The following is a 22,367-nucleotide window of genomic DNA, read 5'->3' on the forward strand; positions in this document are numbered from 1 at the left end:
AGGATGCTGCTTTAGGATGCTCCCCACACCATAAACAGAAATGAATAAATCCCTGCAGATTGAAAATGAGTGCATCAATCCAACCCAAGAAGTTGAGATGCCCCAATGCACAGAATGCACTTCTTTGCTCTCCTTTGTCTCACTGCCAACAAGCTATAAAAGCCATCTCAGGAGAAAGAAAAGAGAGTAGAATGGGGAAATTTTAATGGGCACTTAGGCTTGGCTCCTTTATCTTGTGCTGCTAATGGAGGATAGTGCAGGAATGTCCCCAAGTGAAATAACTCCTGTCTATTCTTCATGCTCCATTGAGGCTAGAGGAGACTTCATGGCTACCAACTTCCTCCCCTCTCACTCCCTGGTTTGCATTTTCCTGTCTCTTCAAAGGTAGAAATGACCTCTGGCATAGAACCATGGCTCTTATCCATGATCGCTATCTGAAATCACCATGTGTATCTGAAGAAATGTGCATGCACACGAAAGCTCATACCAATAACTAACTTCGTTGTAGTCGTTTAGTCTTGTCCGACTCTTTGTGACCCCATGGACCAGAGCACGCCAGCCACTCCTGTCTTCTACTGCCTCCCGCAGCTTGTTAAACTCATGTTGGTAGCTCCGAGAACACTGTCCAACCATCTTGTCCTCTGTCGTCCCCTCCTCCTTGTGCCTTCCATCTTTCCCAACATCAGGGTTTTTTCCAGGGAGTCTTCACTTCTCATGAGGTGGCCAAAGTACCAGCTTCAGGATCTGTCCTTCCAGTGAGCACTCAGGGCTGATTTCCTTAAGAATGGATAGGTTTGATCTTCTTGCAGTCCATGGGACTCTCTAAGGTGCTACTGGAAGGAATTTTGTATTTTGTTTGGAATCACCATAATAATAATAATTTATTATTTATACCCTGCCCATCTGGCTGGGTTTCCCCAGCCACTCTGGGAGGCTTCCAATCAAATATCAAAATACAATCATCTATTAAACTTTAAAAGCTTCCCTAAACAGGGCTGCCTTCAGATTTCTTCTAAAAGTCTCAAGAACCCAATCCTTCAAGAACTGCCTCTCTCCACATGACCCCACCATGGAAGATTTGGAGAGTGGCAACACAAAATTGGGCCTTTATTGTAGTGGCACTTCATTTGTGGAATGTTCTCCCCATGGAGTGCCACCCGACACCATATTTATTTTGAGGCAAAGACATGTATCTTTACTTGGCCTTTTGGCCCTTAATTTGAAGGGTAGCATTGTGGTCTCTTTCTATGGGGTGGGGGTCTGTAAGTCCTGCTTTTTATCAGCATTGCTGTGTTTTTAGATTTTTATTAGATGTTCTTCATTGGTTTTAATGTAAATCACTTCAGCTTACTTTGTGAGTAGCATGACTGGGATTTTAGGCACCTTACAGATTTCCTTCTCCTGAACATGCTCTCCTCTATATTTCCTTCGACATCTGAGGTCCTGCTATGGACCCACAACTGCTGGAGTGGTCCCAGTTTTTTCTTCCCTTCAGCTGTGCTGCCATTCAAAGTCATCTCACACTCTTCCCATCGTTGCTGCCATCATATAAATCATCCCATGTTTTTAAAAAAGGACCATTGGCAGCAATCCTGTTAAAATGTTGCTTGTTTGCAGAGAGGATTTCAGAACTGAGAAAGAAAGAAAGAAAGAAAGAAAGAAAGAAAGAAAGAAAGAAAGAAAGAAAGAAAGAAAGAAAGAAAAGAGGAGGAGAATGTAACCAGGGCTACCATAACCTCTCCATGTTTATTACTTGTAATTAATGGGCCAGGGGAAGATCTGTCACATCTCAGGTGCCATCATGAAAGATTGAAGCTCTGCAGATGAGATGGTTTTCATCCATCTTCATTCCTTGATGGTAATTGGAGGTGCCTGTCGAAGAATCAGGGTGGGGGCGATTTATTGATGTAGCACACCAGCGTGGCCTGCTTTGCAGAAACAGTTATTTGAAGGACACAGTGCTACATCATTTCGTTTTTTTCTATTTTTCTTTTTATTTGTGCAAATGTTTTTTATTTCTTCTTTTAAATAAGTGTGCTCAAGTGAAAAAAGTGAACAAGTCATCATTATAGACTTGCCCACAGGGTCCACAAAATATCAAGATTGCTGCTTAAAACTTGTCTTTTTTTAAAAAAAATTTTTTAATAAACTTTATTAAATTTAAAACATATATAAAACAAAACATCCAACTAAAATGCAAACAAAATAAATACAAAAATAAACAATAATATAAATTCAAACAAAACTTACCCTATCTTCTACAATACTTTGTCCACTTTACTTATACATCTTCTTTCTAATATTCACATCTTCTTTTACAGATCGACTTCCCCTTCTCTTCATCCCTGACTTCAAATTGATTAACTTTCCTACTGCTTCCATTTATTTTCATCATAGGAATTCTATGGAATATTTGTTTTAAACCCAAGTTCTTTCAAATATATCCCAAATTTTCCCCAATTATTATTAAAAAGTTTATTAGAACCACCCCTAATCGACTTTGTCAATTTGGCCAGATCAATATAACTAATTACCTTTTCTTGCCAATCTCTAATGGTAGGAACATCCTGACTTTTCCATGATGTAGCAATTAGAATTCTTGCTGCCGCCACTGAGTACAGAAATACCTTCTCATCCTTTTTGTCCAGCTCTTCATCAATCATTCCTAGTAGGAAAGATTCTGGAGTTTTCTTAATGTTATATTTAAATTTTTTCTTTAACTCTTCTAATATCCCAGTCCAGAATGGTTTTATCTTAGTACAATGCCACTATACATGTAGAAATGTTCCTGTTCCCTCTTGACACCTCCAACAATAATTGTCTTTGGTTTTATACATTTTATGGATCTTTACTGGTGTCAGGTACCACTTATAAAACATTTTTATTAAGTTTTCTCTAATTGCCTCTGACGCCGTAAATTTCCATGTTTATCTCCAGAGTCTTTCCCATCTATCCACTTCTATTGGTTTCCCCAGCTCCATTGCCCATTTCATCGTTGTCTCCTTAATAGTTTCGTCCTTCACCTCCCACTCCAAGATGGCATTATACATTTTTGAAATGATTTTCCGTTCACTCTGTAATAAATTTCTTTCTAATAAAGATAATTCGGACATAAACCCTTTTTTCTTCAAATCTTCTTGGAATCTGCTGTGTATTTGATAGAATTGGAGCCACCCTCTCAGATGTTGTTTAATATCCTCATACTTTTAAAATTTTATTACCCCCTCTTCTTCCTCTATTAAATCTTAATATTTTGCCCATTTTCCATCATTATTTAATCTTTTCACTGTTATTATCTCGATTGGTGGCAGCCATTTTGGTGTCTTGGGTTCCATCAAGCGTTTGTGTCTTTCCCACACCTTCAACAAAGATTTTTTAATAATATGAGTATTGAACCCTTTATGTATTTTTACTTTTTCATCCTGCAAGTAGGCATGCCAACCACACTTATTTTCAAATCCCTCTAAATCTAATAATTCATGATTTTCCAGGGTGATCCACTCTTTTATCCAGAGATAAAAGATTTTCTTTATTTTTTTCATGGATTCTACCATTCCCTTCAGCCCCAGCCAGCTGGATTATGTGAATGGTACTCTCAGGGGCACCAAATTGACAAAGGCTGCCTTAGACCATGAGTCACCAACACACCCTGGTGCCAAAGGGGCCCCAATCCTTCCTGCTGTAATAGTGCTGGGAGGGGGGGAGCCTTCTATTGTAGCCAGTAGCTTTTTGTTATGTTCACTTTTCCTTCCTCAGCTGTGACCTCCCTGCCAAAAAATGCCCATAGTGTTGCAATTGGATGTCAAATGGAGGAGGGACAATTATGGGGGGGGGGGGTGGCACAGCCAGGAAGTATAGTCCTTCTCTCCTCAGCTGCACCCCCAAGCTCACTAAAAGCACTCCCACACCACAGTTAGCCTTCAACAGAAGAATCCTAGAATTGTGGAGTTTCAAGGGACCCTCAGAGGGCAACCCCTGGCAATGCAGCAGTCCCTGAAAGACCTCCCACCCCTGTTCAAAAACCTCCAATGAGGTATTTGAAGATGGCTGCCACGACTCAGCCTTCTGTTCTCCAGGCTAAACATACCCACTCTCTCTACAATTCCTCATAATATAAAAACATTGAGACCTTTGTCCTTTCTCTGCAGTGCCATGGTACATTTTCCCCCTCATCTGATTTCTGCAAAGCATGCTGTAGAGTAGCTTGAAAATGGAATATAGCTGAATCCCAGGCTCCCGGGGAGCTAAACATCCTTCACTGTTGTCAGCAAAAAGCTTGAAATTTAACCGGAAGGGTGTTGTTGTTTAGTCATTTAGTCGTGTCTGACTCTTCGTGACCCCATGAACCAGAGCATGCCAGGCACTCCTGTCTTCCACTGCCTCCTGCAGTTTGGTCAAACTCATGTTCGTAGCTTCGAGAACACTGTCCAACCATCTCATCCTCTGCCGTCCCCTTCTCCTAGTGCCCTCAATCTTTCCCAACATCAGGGTCTTTTCCAGGGAGTCTTCTCTTCTCATGAGGTGGCCACATATTGGAGCCTCAGCTTCACGATCTGTCCTTCCAGTGAGCACTCAGGGCTGATTTCCTTAAGAATGGATAGGTTTGATCTTCTTGCAGCCCATGGGACTCTCAAGAGTCTCCTCCAGCACCATAATTCAAAAGCATCAATTCTTCGGCGATCAGCCTTCTTGATGGTCCAGCTCTCACTTCCATACATCACTACTGGGGAAAACCATAGCTTTAACTATACGGACCTTTGTCGGCAAGGTGATGTCTCTGCTTTTTAAGATGCTGTCTAGGTTTGTCATTGCTTTTCTCCCAAGAAGCAGGCGTCTTTTAATTTCGTGACTGCTGTCACCATCTGCAGTGATCAAGGAGCCCAAGAAAGTAAAATCTCTCACTGTCTCCATTTCTTCCCCTTCTATCTGCCAACCGGAAGGGTAGCAATGCCCTTTGATCTGAGCTAGGGTGGAACAAATCTCAACTGCTTGCAAACAACCTGGTAACATATGATGGCATTATGATTGGACAGTATAATGGGATGCCATATGCCTTTGAATGCCAGGTGTTGGGGGTCACAAGTAGAGACAGTGTTGTTGCACTTGGGTCAACTAACTCTAGTTTTGTCCCCGCCTCCCTCCTCCCTGCTGAGTTCCAGAAGGGCAAACCTGAGGCTCAGGAGGAGGAAGCTGACCACCAGGGCCACCCCATGGACTGCATGCTAGTTGGCTGAGAGAGACTGAGATTGATGGGGCAGGCCCACTCGCCCCAATGAACCAGCCTCCACTAAGGCAGCTTCCTGTGTCCCTGTATCAGGTTTTAACTTGGATATTTATTTGGGGAAGGATTGTAGATCACTGGTAAAAGCATCTTCTTTGAATGCAGGAGGTCCCAGGCTCAATCCTCGGGCATCTTCAGTAGGGCTGAGAAAATCCCCTGTCAAATCCTGGCAAGCAGTTGCCAGTCAGTGTAGAAAGGACTGAGTGAGATGCTCCGAGGGGCTGATTCACTGCAAAGCAGTTCCCTGTGTTCCCATGAAAAAAAGAGAAAAAACACAACTGCCCTGTTTGCGGTGATTTAGAAGAAGTGGCAGTAGCTCTGCTATAGGATTCCCCTCCTCAAAACCACCACTACCACCACCACCAACAACAACAACAACAACAACAACAATCGAGGGGTTGCTTTGTCAATTAATATTTTGCTTCCTCCAGCTTTGATGAAAATGGATATTTTGTTTATTCAATGTGGGGATTTCTACCACGGCCTTTTAACACTTTTGCCGGGTGGCTAATAAAAACATATATATCTCAGGAAATACAATAAAAACAATGTAAAAGAAACCTGCAATAAAAGCAGTTGAGAAGAAACAATTTAAAAGGAACATATATCCAAGCAACAAGATCTATAGAGAGCAGGACATAATCGTCAGCAGAAATAAAAGTTAAGTAATAAAAAGCTGCATAAAAACACTGACAAAGATCAAATAAGTTACTCTGGATTAAAAAAATCATGGGAAAATAGACCTGGAAAGGTTTTGCAGAGCAGCAAAACGACATAGGTGAGGAGATGGTTCCACAGTTGGGGTGCCACCATTAAAAAATGTATCAATCACAGTTTGGCTAAATTATCATTTAAATGGTCCTTTTGCTCCTGTTTCCAAGTAGAGGGAAAATGAAAATAGAAAGAATTATCTTTCCCCACCTCCCCATTCACACCCATGCACATACGTGTGCACAAATACTTCATCTCAGAACTGTGAAGGTAGAATGGTACATAAGAAAGGCCGTGCTGGATCAGACCAAAGGTCTATCTAGTCCACATTTTGTTATCGCAGTGACCCATGGGAACATGAGAACATGGCTGCTGCAATATCGCTCTCCCATTCATATTTCATAGCAACTGATACTTAAAAAACATTTTATTGTGACTGATCCTAAAGGCAGTATACAGTGACCGTAATCATTGATATCTATACCTACCATGATTTTGTCTAGTTGTTGGGCAGCACTACATCTTGAGTAACCCATTCCATGTTTTAGCTATGTGCAATTTCGTTTGAGTTGATGATCCTTCATTTTGGTGCTAGGAAGCAGGAAAACCTATACCTATCTCTCCATGCAGCTGCGAGATGAAGGGCCCCGTTTCAGATCTTGTAGTTACCCATTTCCTTTATCTTTTAGGAAGCAGTGGTCAGCTCTTGGATCCAGTTCAGCGATGGCTCAGTGACCCCACTGGACATTTACGACCCCAAAGACTTTTCCCTCTCGGCTTCCTCTCTCGATGAATCGGTCATTTCAGCCCACCAGAGCTCTGCTATGAAATGGCCAGTGGTTGCGGCAGAAGGCGATGGGCAAGGCACATTGGTCAAAGTGGACATGATGATCTCTGAAACCTGCCAGAAGTCCAAGAGGAAGAGTGTTCTCGCTGTAGGCAATGGTAGCATCAAGGTCAAGTTTGGTCAGAATGATGGCAACTCCCAGGGGGCCGGCGATTACGATGCCGATGAGATCGAGAACCATGCGAGCGACCGAAGGCAGAAGGTGTTGGACCAAGAGCGGTATGGGCAAGACGGGCGGTACCATGGAAGCCCTTCTGCCGAACGAGAGGACGTTTCCGTAAGGAAAGCTGGCACCACTGCCAAGTCTACGATCAAAAGCAAAGTCTTTAAGAACAGCCTGGATGGAGAAAAGCTCTCGGATGACGGGCAGCTGCAAAACATCCCAATCGACTTCACCAACTTCCCAGCACAAATTGACCTTCCCAAAAGCAATGGTGGCACAGAGGACAGTGACCTTGTGCAGGCACCCAGGGGCCTCAGTGACTTGGAGATTGGGATGTATGCTCTGCTGGGAGTCTTCTGCCTTGCCATCCTTGTCTTCCTGATAAATTGTGCCACCTTCACGTTAAAATACCGGCACAAGCAAGTTCCAATGGAAGGGCAAGCCTCCATGAGCCACTCCCATGACTGGGTGTGGCTTGGGAATGAAAGTGAGCTCCTAGACAACCGAGTCGACGTCTCCCCCCAGCAGAACGAACGCACAACTAACATAGACCGAGGGATAGGCTTTGAGGAGAGCAACCAGCTCCTCAACGGCAGCACACCGAAAAGTATCCAGAGCCAAATCCACCGGTCAGCTGACTCAGGGGGCAAGCAAGGGGGAGAGCCGAAGCTCGACCCCCCTTTGCATTCACCCACCTCCAAGCGGAAGCGGGTGAAGTTCACAACGTTCACCACCATCCCTCCAGACGATGGTTGCCCCACCATCAACTCCATCCTCAACTGCAATGAAGATGACATTAAATGGGTTTGCCATGACATGGACCTGGGGGAGTCGAAAGAGATAAGAAACTACATGGAGAAGCTCAAAGACAAAGCATAGCTTCAGTTGATGGTTTTTTTTTAAAAAAAAAAAACGGTTTAGCAACCACACCTTGATGCCTTCAGTTGAGTTGGGAGGGACTTGCGGAATAAGATGGATCTGTTTGTGTGTGTGTGAACTGTTGGGGGGGGGGAACTGAACAGACTTACACACAACAGATTTATAGATATATAGTCAGGGAGAGGTATTTGCTAAAGATGTTCATGATGGCTTGTTCTTATTCCCCCTCCCCAGATGGAATGTCCAGCCATTTGGATAAGCTAACCTCCACCAAGCTGGTCCCCTCTAGACATTTTGGACTACCGACTCCCCTCACCCCCCCCCCCCGGCCTGCACAGCTGTGCTGATAGGATTTGGTAGTCCAAAACATCTTGAAGCCACCAGCCTGGCAGAACTTGGGACAAGAAGCCCAAAGGAATTGAACTGACTAGTATGATATACTGGGACAAGATGAGGTTATGATATGGATGATTAGGGTGTCAAAGACAATTAAACACAAGGTACCAAAAGTATTCTTTTTTTACAAAAAAAGGAAAAAAAGATAATAAAAAGAAAGAAAACTTCTTTATATTTCTAATAAAGCATCACAAATATGATACTGAGACTTATGAAGAGACTGTCTGAAGGTAATAATCATACGGTCGCTGCAGCTGCAGACAGGATGTGATGCCTGGCAGAGGAGAGGAGAGACAATATTATTTTTCTTTACAGTTCGTTTTTTTAAAAAAAAAGATTGTGTCACATGCTGTACGTAGGGTCCCCCTCCCCTTTGTTCCCCACTCATCTGCCTTTCATACCTTACTTTTCATTTTGGAGGGATGCAGGGGGTGGGGGTGGGGGGCAATAATTAACCAAGGAGTTTTTCTATGGAACAAAAATAATATCCCAACATTAGTTTACATATACTCTCGACACTTGAAGATGATCAACACAAGCACTTCATTTCAGTGTGGCATGCCTTTGGAATGCATGAATTTCATTGAGGGCCAACTAATGACTGGATCTGGCCTTTGAAACAGCCTTTTCAGCCCTCACCACCCACCTGCCAACTATTAGCCCTTCCTATTTTGGACCGGGGTTTCCCCCCCATACACACAATTTCACCTTCTATTGAGAAGAAGCTGGAACCAGTGGAGGATGGGGCACAAGGGTGAAAGGGGCACTACCCCACCAACCTCATTCTTGATTCCTCCAAGCCCCCCTGCCTGCCTTCTCACAGCCAGCCCAGGGATTGGCCCTGGCTGTCTGCTTCTTCCTCCTAAGTCTCTATTTTGCAGTTATGGAGCTTAGCAGGGAGGAGGACGGGACAAACGTAGAATTGGTTGGTGCCACCTGCCATTGGCTCAGGCTCCATCCATTGTGGCTTCCCTGGTGTCTGCCCTGCCAGTCCCAGAGGCACTGGCCACCACTGGCAAGGAGGATGCATGCATATTTCATGTCCATCTTTTTTGTGTCAAAAGCTCTTGAACGTTTTGGAATGGCAGCGTCAACCACTGTCAACCTCTGGCAGAAGCACATGCATCTCTCAACCGGAATAATCAATGACCTCATTGTTCCTGATTGTATGTACGATGTACCTGTGAAGTATGAGCTGTTAGGCGATCCCAACTCCATTACAGACTGAACCAGGGATGGCGCAACATGTGGCCATCTGGCAGGGGCTGATGGGGCCTGGAGTCCAACATGTGCCAAGCATCACTTGGGCTACCCTTGGCATGAAACCTTATCATCAGTGGACAAATGACACCAACAAAATGCTGCTGTATGCTGTGGGCGCTTCCATTGTGATGTCCCCTTTGTGGTGGACACTTGGTTTCATCTCGAGAGAACAGGAAATTAAACATGCTATCCATAAAGGCCCATCAAGACTACCATGCGGGGGGCAGGGATAGAGAGCTCCAGTCTTTCCTCCAGCCCTAACCTGTATGCACCCCTTCATTGGGTTTGGGGAACCTGTGGCCCTCCAGACATCCTTGTATTCCAATTCCCAGCCCCAGCCAGCATGTCCAACGGTCAAGGACCATGGGACATGCAATCTAGCTTCTAGCACCATCTAGGAGGCCACAGGTTCCCCCTTCCCTGTTCTATGTCTCTTCTCCCACATCTCATCACAGAGGCTGGTGTTTTAAGCCAAGCCAAGAGGTGGGGCCAGTCCTGCTCCAAACCTGGGCACGCCCCACAGTTTCCACAAGCTGAACAGAAGCCCAAAGACCTGAGAAATGTAGGCTGAAGGAAACTTTGGGCGCCCAAGGTGCCAGGTGTTTGGAGGAGGAGGCAACGGTCCCACACTCAAGTCCTGGTTTGTAGAAGGAGTCATCAAAATGATATGGCCCTTCCCTTGTAATGTTAGATCAGTCTTTAGAAGGGTGAGGAAATATATTGACGCTGTTCCAATTAGTGGCAACTTGGCTGCCTTCTACTTGGGTGGGCAGGGGAGTTGCAACGCTGCAATGTTGGCACCCCACACCCCAAGAGCAATGCTCTATTGTATCCATGCTGTGCATAAACTTTGGTCCTCAAGATGTTTTGGAATTCCAACTCCCACCAGCCCTATTAAGCATAGCCAATGGTATGGGATGAGGAGGATTAAAGTTCCGCAACATCAGAATCAAAGGCTCCCTCCCGCACCCCACTACTGTGCCCCCATAGGATTGGGTGGCAGTCATTCATCAATATGGGAGCAAAGGAGAAAGGCGCATCACTGTTTCTTGTGGTGCTGCTCCACCCACTCATCTACTTAGCCCCACTTTTCTTTCTTGGTCACCCCACAGTGTGACAGAACGTTAAAGACTGATTTAAAGATTATTAGGATCTCAAAACAGATGTATTGTTTCAGCCTTCAGACTAGAACAATAAGGTAGTCTTGACAAAGGTAGGCATTGACCATTCCTGAACTCTGTCCAGGAGGCATCTCTTTTGCAGGTGGGTGAGGGAAGAAGTGAACTTTCTAGTTTCGTTTTCACAACCAAAGTTATATCTTAAAAGAAAGAAAAAATGTTGTCATCTCCAGCACATGACTTCCAAGCATGGAGATGATTATTTTGCCTCAGAAGCATGGAAGCAAATTTCCAGTCCGCAGGGGTGAGGAAGTGTGTGAGCAGCTCCTGGGGAAATCTCAGATATTTGGGACAGCAGAATCCTTACCCCTCCATGATTAGTAAAACAAAAGACACCTGGAAGAAGATTTTGTAAGGCTCATCCCTTCTCTTCTGCCCCACATGCTACAGAAGTGGAAGAAGAGGCATTTCACTGCTCCTTTCAAAATGTCAGGACAGAAAATACGAGAGTCTGCAGCCATAATGTCTAAACTTCCTGGCAGCAGCTCTCCAGGATTTCAGGCAGGGTCCCACTCTGCCCTGCCTGGAGATGCCGGGGACTGACTCTGGTATCTTCTGCATGCAGTGCAGATGCTCTACCACTGAACTTCCCCTATTCCCAGCAGCGACTATAAGCCCAAACCCAAGCCCAGTGACCTCATCTGTGCGACTTTATGCTATGATATTGCATCACCCAGAGAAGGTTAGGCCACAGCAGCAGGGCTGGCTCAAGACATTTTCGCACCACGAGATGGTGCCTCCCTCCCTGCCAGGGAAGAAGGGGTGAGTGAAGAGCTACACCAGGAAACAAGTGGGGAACTAAGATCTGCATTGGGGTCTGCTGTGGCCCGGTGGGGATCCTGCTGCTTGAGGCAGTTGTGTCACCTTGCCTCATGGTTGGGCCGTCCCCGCACAAGGGGAAAGTTGACACCAGGAAAAGAACTGCTGGCTGCTGCAGGTAAAGCTCAGCAAGGTGAGAAGCAGGGAGTCCCACGGGCCCAGGACTGGAGCCTGAGAGGGACCTGGCAAGCAGGCAGGAAAGTGAGCAGACATACTCTCACAGCCAAAAGACCAGGTTTATAAGCCAAGGAGCACCAATCAAAGCTGCCTGTCACCCAGTCAAAACCTCGGACTAAACTGGGGGCGGGGGGGGGGGGGTTAAAAAAACACAAGGTCAAAATAAACTAAGGTGCTGCTTGACTGCGTGGAGCCGCCCTGGTGGCAGGGAGGACTATCATAGCCCAATAAAACATTCTAATTGCAGTTCTGAATGGCATGGGGATGAAAGAGCACAGTTCCTGACATTCCAGGTTCACTTCTTCCTCCTGATTCACAGCAAAATCTTGTTGCGATTTAAAGGTCTTGTCACTCTCTTCTACATCTCTGGAAAGCTGCACCCTGTGCTGCCTGCTAAATAGGAACACACTCTGCTTGCCTTCATCAATTCCAATTATTATTTGAACGACTCGTTAAGTTTTATTTGGGTCCAGATTCCCTACCCCCTTTTGTTTGTCTGACTGTCTGGGTGTGACGAAACCCACCACCCTTTAACATAGATCGACTTTTTTAAAAAACAATTTTTGCCTAGTATGCATTGTAGACTCAAAGAATGTAATATTTATTTATATGTGTTATACAAATTGTAATTAAAAGGCTTTACATGGCTTGATCCGTAGGTTTGTTGGTGAGCGCGTGGAAATCAAATCAAATCTGCTCCTTTGCAGAGACGGGTAGAAAGATGCTTCAATGAGGTGGGAAAGGGGTGTGTGTGTTGCAAATACATGTCTTTTATTATATGGGAATATGTATGCCTACAACCTGGCCATGGCTAGGGAAAGCTGTGGTTGTCCAGGTGTCATTGAACTCCAACTGCCATCAGACCCAACTGAAAGGGCCAAAACTTAGGGATGGTGGAACAACAACAGGAGGCACCTATGGGTATGAAAAAGCATTTGCTTTTAAAAAGTACTTCTTATTTTTCCTGCCCTTAATCAACTAGCAATGGTGTTTTGGGACATGGGTGACACTGTGGTCTAAACCACAGAGCCTAGGGCTTGCCAATCAGAAGGTCGGTGGTTCAAATCCCCGCGACGGGGAGCCAGTGTGGTGTAGTGGTTAAGAGCGGTAGACTCGTAATCTGGGGACTGGGTTCGCGTCTCCGCTCCTCCACATGCAGCTGCTGGGTGATCTTGGGCTAGTCACACTTCTCTGAAGTCTCTCAGCCCCACCCACCTCACAGAGTGTTTGTTGTGGGGGAGGAAGGGAAAGGAGATTGTTAGCCGCTTTGAGACTACTTCGGGTAGTGATAAAGTGGGATATCAAATTCAAACTCTTCTCTTCTTCTTCTCCCGTTGCTCGGTCCCAGCTCCTGCCAACCTAGCAGTTTGAAAGCATGTCAAAGTACAAGTAGATAAATAGGTACCACTCCGGCGGGAAGATAAACGGCATTTCCGTATGCTGCTCTGGTTTGCCAGAAGCAGCTTAGTCATGCTGGCCACATCACCCAGAAGCTGTACGCCGGCTCCCTCAACCAGTAAAGCAAGATGAGTGCCGCAACCCCAGAGTCGTCCATGACTGGACCCAATGGTCAGGGGTCCCTTTACCTTTACCTGGCAACATTAAAATAAAAGCCTTTCAGAATTTTGCAGCCAGTGGCAGGGTCAAAAGGTGCCCAATATGTTCACAGACCCTTAGGAACATAGGAAGCTGCCTTCTACTGAGTTAGACCATTGGTCCATCTGGCTCAGAACTGTCTACACTGGCAGCAGCCCTCCAGGGTTTCAGGCAAGGAGCTTTCCTAGCCCTGTCTGGAGAGTGAACCTGAGACCTCCTGCATGCAAATCAGATGTTCTACCACTGAGCTACAATCTGCTCCCCAATTAGTGATCCAGTTTGTGATCTAGTTAGTAGTTCTAGTATGTCTGCTTAGAATCACTCTTTAATGGATGCAGTAATCTCAATAGGCTTCATTGATTCTTGGTGGTGTCATGTTCAGCTTGAGGTCACCAGCTTGATACCATGGAGACGTGGTGTTGCCTAATATTCGTATGGTGTGTAGGGTATACAATTTCTGAGAATGTAGGAAGAGCCTGATTATTTAGAAAAATGGCCAGTGGAATATGCTCCATTTGGGCAAGTGGGACACTGCCCCACCAACTTCAGCCAGCCCCCACCAGGCTGCCTTCTTAAAATACAGTGAAGGCGTCTGCTTGATATCAATAGGCAGGGAGTTTCAAAGGGAGGGTGTTGCTGCCACACTAAAATGATCATGTTCTTACCAATGTGGCATGGGAATTTTGTGGCATCTGTAGTAGAGGCAGTTCTGCTGATTGAAGTGTTGAGTCTATGGACAGGGGTGCCAACTTGAATAAAATATTGCATGGGGGCAGGTAAGCCCTACCCCACATAATTGATCACATGACACGGTGGATGCACACCATTTGAATGGCAATGCCCATCAACTTTGGAGGGGCCCAGTCCCCTCAAATATTTTATTGTGTGGGCCAAAGGCCCCATGGCCCCTGGGGGTTGCGTCCTATGTCTATGGGTTAAGGCAATCTCGTAGGTAAACTTGTCTCGAGTTGCTAAGGGCTTTGTATAATAATAGTAACACTTTGAACTTGACCTCATTGATACCTTATCTGTTACCTCATTTGGCCCAAACAGTTAGGCCGTATTATTCTGAGAGGATAATAATAATAATAATAATAATAATAATAATAATAATAATAATAAATTTTTATTTATACCCTGCCCTCCCCAGTCAACAACCGGGCTCAGGGCGGCTGACACCAACAGAATTACAATAAAACATAAAAACAATTAATTAAAATACAGATTAAAATACAGTATTAAAATTTAAAGTACAGCCTCATTTCAAGTAGTCCATAAATCCAAGCCATGAGGGAGGAAAACACAGGGGTCAAGCTGAGTCTAACCCAAAGGCCAGGCGGAACAGCTCTGTCTTGCAGGCCCTGCGGAAAGATGACAAATCCCGCAGGGCCCTGGTCTCCTGGGAAAGAGCGTTCCACCAAGTTGGGGCCAGTACTGAAAAGGCCCTGGCTCTAGTAGAGGCCAATCTAGCCATTTTATGACTCGGGATCTCCAGAATATTGTTGTTTGTGGACCTTAAGGTCCTCCGCGGGGCATAAAAGGAGAGGCGGTCCCGTAGGTACGAGGATGGATTCTGTTCAATGGTGCTATCCAGGAAAGACTTTGGGGGCAGAAGCCCAAGGCCCCACTGCACAGAATAAGCAAGAGGGACCCAAAACGTCTGGGTGGTTCACCACATTTTGAAGTGGGGGTGGAGGGGCTCCCTTAAGACCATTTTCTCCAAGGGCCTAAAATTACCTAACTGCCCCATTGATTCCGTTTCATCAAACTGCATATCTGCATCATAAAAGGAGAGGTCTGGAGCCTTCACAGGGGAAGCACAAAACACTCCAATAGGTCTCTGACCCCCATTAGCATGTATGTGAGGTTGAACACAGTGATTCATGTCCTTGGGAACGTATCAGCAAGTCCAAGTCTCGCCAAGCAGCTCCTGCTAAGTCCTGCTATCCATCACCGAGATGGCACAATGAATGATGAACTGCTCGGAAAAGTCACTTGTGGCAGATACAAGGTTTTCTGGAGCTTTTCATGTCGAGGATGACTGCGAGAATGAGTTTGATGAATGGCGATGCCAGTGGGAACCTCGGCAGTCTGCCCTGCCCTTCCGCCATATTTTCTACCACTGAGCAATAAAGTGTGTGAGAGCAATGTGTGAAGCTCCAAGAAATTCTAAGCAGGGCCAAGTATGCACAGTTTTCTTTTTCTTTTTTTAAGAAGGTGCTAGCTTTGGGGTAGCGGGTACACTTGTCATCCGTGATTTGGGTTAATGTTCACTCACTTCTGTAGAATGATCCCACCCAATCAAGGATCCCCTAGGGAAAGAATCGCCAACCAGTTAGGACCCATTTTGAAACAGGATAAACTGTTGTGGACACCACCACAAAATGACCACTCTAAGAGCCTTGTAAGTCTCAAAGTGGCTACTGGGGGAGGGGGGCTAATTAATCACAGAGCACAAGCCTAGCTACATTTAAACCTATGGTTTAATTAAAGTTTAAACCTTAGTGAGGTTTCTAAGGTTCATAGTTTTTTCCTGCAGCTGAGGTCAACCATTGAAGGCCACATTCACACCATGCATTTTATGTACCACGATATCATTTCACACAGTCATGGCCTCCCTCAAAGGATTATGGGAACTGTAGTTTGTTAAAGGGTCAAACTTTGCATATTCAAGGCTATTTGAAATATGGCAACACATTCAGTTTTGCAGTTTTGAGTTTGAAAGTCTCAAAATATCAAAATGTTGATTGTGGCTGAACAAGGGGAATATAATTGTTGAGTAGATGAGCACCTTAAACTAGCTGACTGGCTGGCTTGATTTTTGTCAGGAATCTAATGCAAGTTACCAGTGGTCAAGGCCACAGTCCCTGCCAGCAATCTAAAACTGCCAGATAAACTAAATGCCAGTGTGTACCAGCTACCCGATACTTTTAGCTACAAAATACCTTTGCCGGTCAGCTATTAAATTCCCTGCTCCTGCTCACATATTCGTATGGACTTATCTGAACAGAATTGTGAGGGGATTCTGGAACTACAATTCCCGAGATCTTAAGGGGGGGGGCATATTTAAAGTGAGAATATTGAAAGAACAGTCCTCCTGTTGCCCAACAGATATCCCCTAATATGCTGTGGATGGAACATCATGCTTTTAAGCAATGGATCATTCCCCCCCCCTCCTTCCATCAGAAGTCATTTTAAGTCAATGCAAATATAAATTCTCTTCTCGGCAGGGGAGGAAGCCGGTGGGCTGTGAAATATCATTTATTTGAGAAATCCGTGTTGGGTCAAAATGTCGAGATTTGCATTTCTGAAAGTGCCGGCATGTTGAAACTCTGGAGGGGGCCCAGCACTGAGTGGATAGAGCGTCTAGGACGGCATCGCTCTCGGCAAATGTATCGCAGCTCCCCAGACGAGGGACTCAGGAGGCCCAGGAGTTGTAGAGCTGCAAAAGGATATTAAGAGTCTCTTTCAGCAAGCTGAGATGAGATAATTATCTGTTAAAATTGTGTCGTTACAAGGTGGCATAGCGTAGCTTTGAATCTGAAGAGTCCGGGAGTATCAAGAATCTCCCTTGCAACAACATTAGGTGTGGGGATTGTGTCAAAAGAAGACCACTAGTGTCCACCCATGCAGAGTGAGGTCAGTGGGCCATCCATGTGGCTGGAATCGCCAATCTAATTTCAGGCTTGTTTTGGGGTTTTCTTTAAGGAGCAGCGCAGAATTCCTAACAAGTCCTGGACCCTTGCAGGACATCCTTTTCCTACATTGACCCCAGCCAACCGGGAAAGTTGTAGTGAATGTGACTGGTAATGCCTTCATTCTTTGCTGGCAATGAAGTCATCTCCTTCAGACAATGGAGGGTAATGGAGCTGAAGGAACAGAGGTCATGGGCAAGGAAGTATTGGGATATAAGAGTAATTGGAGGGCAAAGGCCATCAAGGCCTTTGAAGGTAAGGGCAAGGAATGTGTGTTGGATCTGAGAAACAGAGCAGACCAGTGGTTAGAGCAATGAGAGGGGTGGATTGTTTTGGCAGAATAGTTCTGGATAGGTTCTGGATAGAGGATGGAGTCGAAAGTCAGAGAAGAGAAGAGGGCAGAAGCCTAGGCAAGAGATGACCTGTGCAGGAAGCACTTTTTGACAAGGGGAAAGAGGAAGGGATATGGAGAAGTATCAACATGACATTGTAGCAGATGGAATACGGATGGCAAAGGAAAGAGAAATAGAGGAATAAGCGATAAAGCCAGTGCTGTTTATCCACTTTGAGATCCAGAATTATATCATGGTGCCTCCAGGTGTACTTTGTGCCATGTCCAATCTGCAGCCACCAGCTAGGCAGAGATTCCCAAATGTTAACGAAGACACTTCCGTTTTTGGCACCAGGAATTGACTTTATACTTCCGCATTGCCTGGGCACTAATCCAGTGGGAAATGTCATGTCTTTGTGATCCACAGGATGCCCACCACTGAGGAAGGGACAGTGGTTCTTGGTTCCCCACGCAGGAAGTACCCCAAGGCAGGGCAGGTTAAGGCAAGGATCATAACATTGGATGAAGTAAAAATATATAGGTTCAGTACCATGGATAGTGCTCCTGGAGCTGAGACCAAGTTGTCTTAGCTAGGTCCTACTTGGAATTTGATGCTGCTGCAAGGCAAGGGGATAGGTCCTATCAGTGGTGCGGCGTGTGTGTGGGGGCACAGGGGCAGTTGTTCCCGGTGCAAAAATATTAGCAGGTGCAAAATTTCAGCACCCAGTGCTGTCTCAATACAGCTGCGTGCTTCTGCCCCTGGGCTCCATTGAAAATGGCTTCTCCACACGAACCAGGAAATGACCTCTCCAGACAATGTAATGTCTCTTCTTTTCTTATCTCTGTGGTTGTGATATCCTGGGTGATGCAGACACGATAAGGCAGTTGAATGGACATGTGTATTCCATCCATTTCCCTCCCAAGCCCCCAAGCCCTGGCAACCCTTGCTACGCTTCTGGTCCCCATTACTGCCACCCACTGACTATAACATTATTAATTCAGAATCACATCACCATAAAGTATCTGGTATCTCGTAAGAATCTCCATAAAACTTACACAAACTTGTTTCATTAGTGCAAAGACGTTGGGCTGGGCAAAGGAACTTCCTGTTCCTCTCCTTTCTCTGCATGCTCCATGCGCCTCTTAAATCTGCTCTGAGGTTTTCCCTAATAGTCCAGAGCACATTTTGGTAAGGTGCACAGGGAGGAGAGGTGTTCCATTCACAAGCACAAATCCTTGCGCTAACAGAACAAGTGCATTGGATACTGCCTATTTTTCTCTTGTCTTGCTCCCAGATAAATTGGCATTGAACAATATTTGTCTTTGGAAAACACACACACACACACACACACACACACACACTGCTGTCATTAATCACATCATGTTCAAGCATACATGTGCAAACCTCTGCCTGTCTAGGAAACAAACCCCAAAAATTTGTTGTTCAATGGATCATGATTAATTTCCAGTGCCGGCAAAACCAGCTGCACGCTCACAGCCAAAATTATACTGGTACTAATACTAAAAGTGATTGGCCAGCAAACATCATGTCTCAGAACTTGAAATAATTGGACCAATTTGGCATCATTCGGAGGCCCTCGGGTCTAGAACTGGCTGTTCTGGGCTTATTTCCAGAAGGGAGCATTCAACTCTAATGAAGTCAAATTGAAATGGAATCCATTGTAAGAAGAACATCGTTCTGTTAAGACTTCAGGGTTATTAAATTATTTTGAAAGTAAGTAATGAGGGAAACTAAGTCGACAAGTGCTACTGAAGGCCTCTCAAAGTTTGAATTTTATTGTTTAGTACTCAAATCACATGAGAAGGGATTGTCATATGGCAAGGGTTGCCAGACATTTTGGACTAGTGGGCACACTTTCACTTTTGAAAGAATTCTGGAGGCACCAGTCACATAATGGCTGTCATAGAGAGGGGGGTGGCATAACACAAAATGGCTGCTGTGGGGCATGGCATAACACACTATTAGAGAGATGTTTGTCATGGGAAGTCAGCTATGTCCTGCTGGGCCTGATTGTGGAGATCACACACCACACACACACACACACACACACACACACACACACACACACACACGTCACAGTTTCTGTTGCTCTCTAATACCAACAGGGAGAATTCCTCAGTACCATGAAAAATGCACAAGGTATTATTATGTAGTTTGTGTTTTTATTTTGTATATTTATGCTGTAAACCAGTGGTCCTCAACCTTGGGCCTCCAGATGTTTTGAGACTACAATTCCCATCATCCCTGACCACTGGTTCTGCTAGCTAGGGATCATGGGAGTTGTAGGCCAAAAACATCTGGAGGCCCAAGGTTGAGGACCACTGCTGTAAACCATCCTGAGATCTGCAGATGAAGGAGGGTAAACGGGATAACTAAAAAAGTAAGTAGGTAAACAAATAAACAAACAGATAAACAAGCAAGCATGCAAATATGCAGCCACACCATTCTTGTTACACAGAAAGTACTCAGAAGGAACTGGCACATTTTGCCCCATAACCATCTTTCTAGGAGGGCTGGAGGCTTACTTTAAAAATGAAAATGGAAGCTCGGAGTCACAGGCACCATGATGTCTGTGGGCACCAGGCAGGCTGGGGCAGCCGCCATAGGTTGCTTGGATTGGGGCGGGAGCCGGAAGCAATGGTTCAGTGGTGGCCAGCTGTATGTGCCATGTGTCCTGCCCAGCATGCCATGGATGCTGTCCATCGCAAGAGTTGGTGTAGAATCATAGAATCATAGAATCGTAGAGTTGGAAGAGACCACAAGGGCCATCCAGTCCAACCCCCTGCCGAGCAGGAAACACCACCAAAGCATTCTTGACATATGCCTGTCAAGCCTCTGCTTAAAGACCTCCAAAGAAGGAGACTCCACCACACTCCTTGGTAGCAAATTCCACTGCCGAACAGCTCCCACTGTCCGGAAGTTCTTCCTAATGTTTAGGTGGAATCTTCTTTCTTGTAGTTTGAATCCATTGCTCTGTGTCTGCTTCTCTGGAGCAGCAGAAAACAACCTTTCTCCCTCCTCTATATGACATCATTTTATATATTTGAACATGGCTATCATATCACCCCTTAACCTTCTCTTCTCCAGGCTAAACATACCCAGTTCCCTAAGCCGTTTCTCATAAGGCATCGTTTCCAGGCCTTTGACCATTTTCGTTGCCCTCTTCTGGACACGTTCCAGCTTGTCAGTATCCTTCTTGAACTGTGGTGCCCAGAACTGGACACAGTACTCCAGGTGAGGTCTGACCAGAACAGAATACAGTGGTACTATTTATCAATACCTATTTCAAAACTGCAAAATTAAAAACATAAGCAGAGCCCTGCTGGATCAGGCCAAAGGTGGCCCATCTAGCCCAGCATCCAGTTGCCACAGAGGCTGCCCAGGAGGCAATGGCCCTCTGTGCTCAGGGGTTCCTGCAACACACACCATCCCATAAACACCACCTGTCATATGAATTTGGGGAAGTGGGTTAGCCTTGCAAAAGATTCATTGACCATCACATTCTCAGGGAGTTTTCACATAGTTAACAAACTCCCGCAACAGCTAGAAATCTGGAGGAAGAAAATGCTTTTAAAACCATGTGCTTAAAAGTAATTGGTTTGTTAACAACAGTGACCCTTAAACACTCTCTCTTTCTTTATGTATAAAGGTAAAGGTAAAGGGACCCCTGACCATTAGGTCGTCGTGACCGACTCTGGGGTTGCGCGCTCATCTCGCATTATTGGCTGAGGGAGCCGGCGTATAGCTTCCAGGTCATGTGGCCAGCATGACAAAGCCGCTTCTGGCAAACCAGAGCAGCACATGGAAACGCCGTTTACCTTCCCGCTGTCTGTTGCGGTTCCTATTTATCTACTTGCACTTTTTGGGGTGCTTTAGAACTGCTAGGTTGGCAGAAGCTGGGACCAAGCAACGGGAGCTCACCCCATCGCAGGGATTCGAACCGCCGACCTTCTGATAGGCAAGCCCTAGGCTCAGTGGTTTAACCCACTGCGCCACCTGGGTCCCGCTCTTTATGTATATGTGTATATAATTTTTTGAGAGTTGTTGCTATAACACCTGGTGAACAATTCAATCCATTTTGCACTTCACAAAATCCCCGCACATTAGGATATTTGATTTCCATTCCATCGGAAATCGGTATAAAAATATTTCAAGTGCTCTGCTAATATTAAGAGCACTCCTGTCAGTTCGAAGAGTCAATGTCAGTTCGATTAGCTTTTGTATGTGGCATGAGAGGAGGTTGGCATCTTATTCTTCACAGAGACACACCCACCCAGCTGTTCTTCCATTTGTGGAGTTGCCACCACTCACTGGCGGTGGGGAGGGCAGCATTGCGTGGGCACATTGTTTAGAGCCAGTCTGGTGTTCCTGCTGATGCACCGACAAAGCACCAACTTCCTTCCCTCCCCTCCCTCCTGGTAAGGGAGGGCTTACTTGCAAATTTTCCCAACAAACACCTTTGCCCTTCCCTGGCAGAAAAATACAACAGTCTTAAATTAAATAACTAAGAATTTTTCTGTGCTATTGTTACACTTAAAATAAGCTGCTTTGGGCAGCTGCTTCACTCACTCTGTCTAATGACTGAGTGGCCCTGCTGAGCAGTGACCCATGTGATATTCTAACAGAATATCTAGCCTGACATACCTGGACTAGATAGGCCTTTGGCCTGATCCCAGGAGGAACCTTATATTCTGAAATTATATTCTTCAGCTGGCCCCCTCGCTTTTCCACCTGGCACTGAAAAGACACCAAATATAGGCACCTGGGGAAAGCATTCCAAAGCTGGGGTGCCACTGTTGAACTGGCCCTATACCCAATTCTGAAGACAGGAAAACCAGGAGGTGGGCTCATGAAGAGGTTCTCCACAGCCAGGCAAGTTTATATAGGGAGACAGTTGCCTTTGTGTTTCACTGGCCCCAATCTGCTTAAAGTGGGGATATGGGACTTTTGGGCCTCAAGATCTTGTTGGACTCCAGCTCCCATCAGTCCCAGCCAGCATAGACAGTGGT

General features: G+C 45.5%; 1 protein-coding gene across 1 annotated transcript in view; it reads left to right on the forward strand.

The window, feature by feature from the left end:
- The window catches only part of LOC118075944 (transmembrane protein 132C), a 273,846-nt gene extending 265,138 nt beyond the window's left edge, over positions 1-8,708 (forward strand). Inside the window, exon 9 of the mRNA XM_035098371.2 lies at positions 6,682-8,708. Within this exon, the coding sequence (XP_034954262.2) occupies positions 6,682-7,881 (1,200 nt within the window). The 3' untranslated portion in view covers positions 7,882-8,708. The remainder of the gene's footprint in view (positions 1-6,681) is intronic.
- Positions 8,709-22,367: the final 13,659 nt, after the last annotated feature.

The sequence above is a fragment of the Zootoca vivipara genome, chromosome 17, assembly GCF_963506605.1.
Source record: "Zootoca vivipara chromosome 17, rZooViv1.1, whole genome shotgun sequence".
Classification (NCBI taxonomy): domain Eukaryota; kingdom Metazoa; phylum Chordata; class Lepidosauria; order Squamata; family Lacertidae; genus Zootoca; species Zootoca vivipara.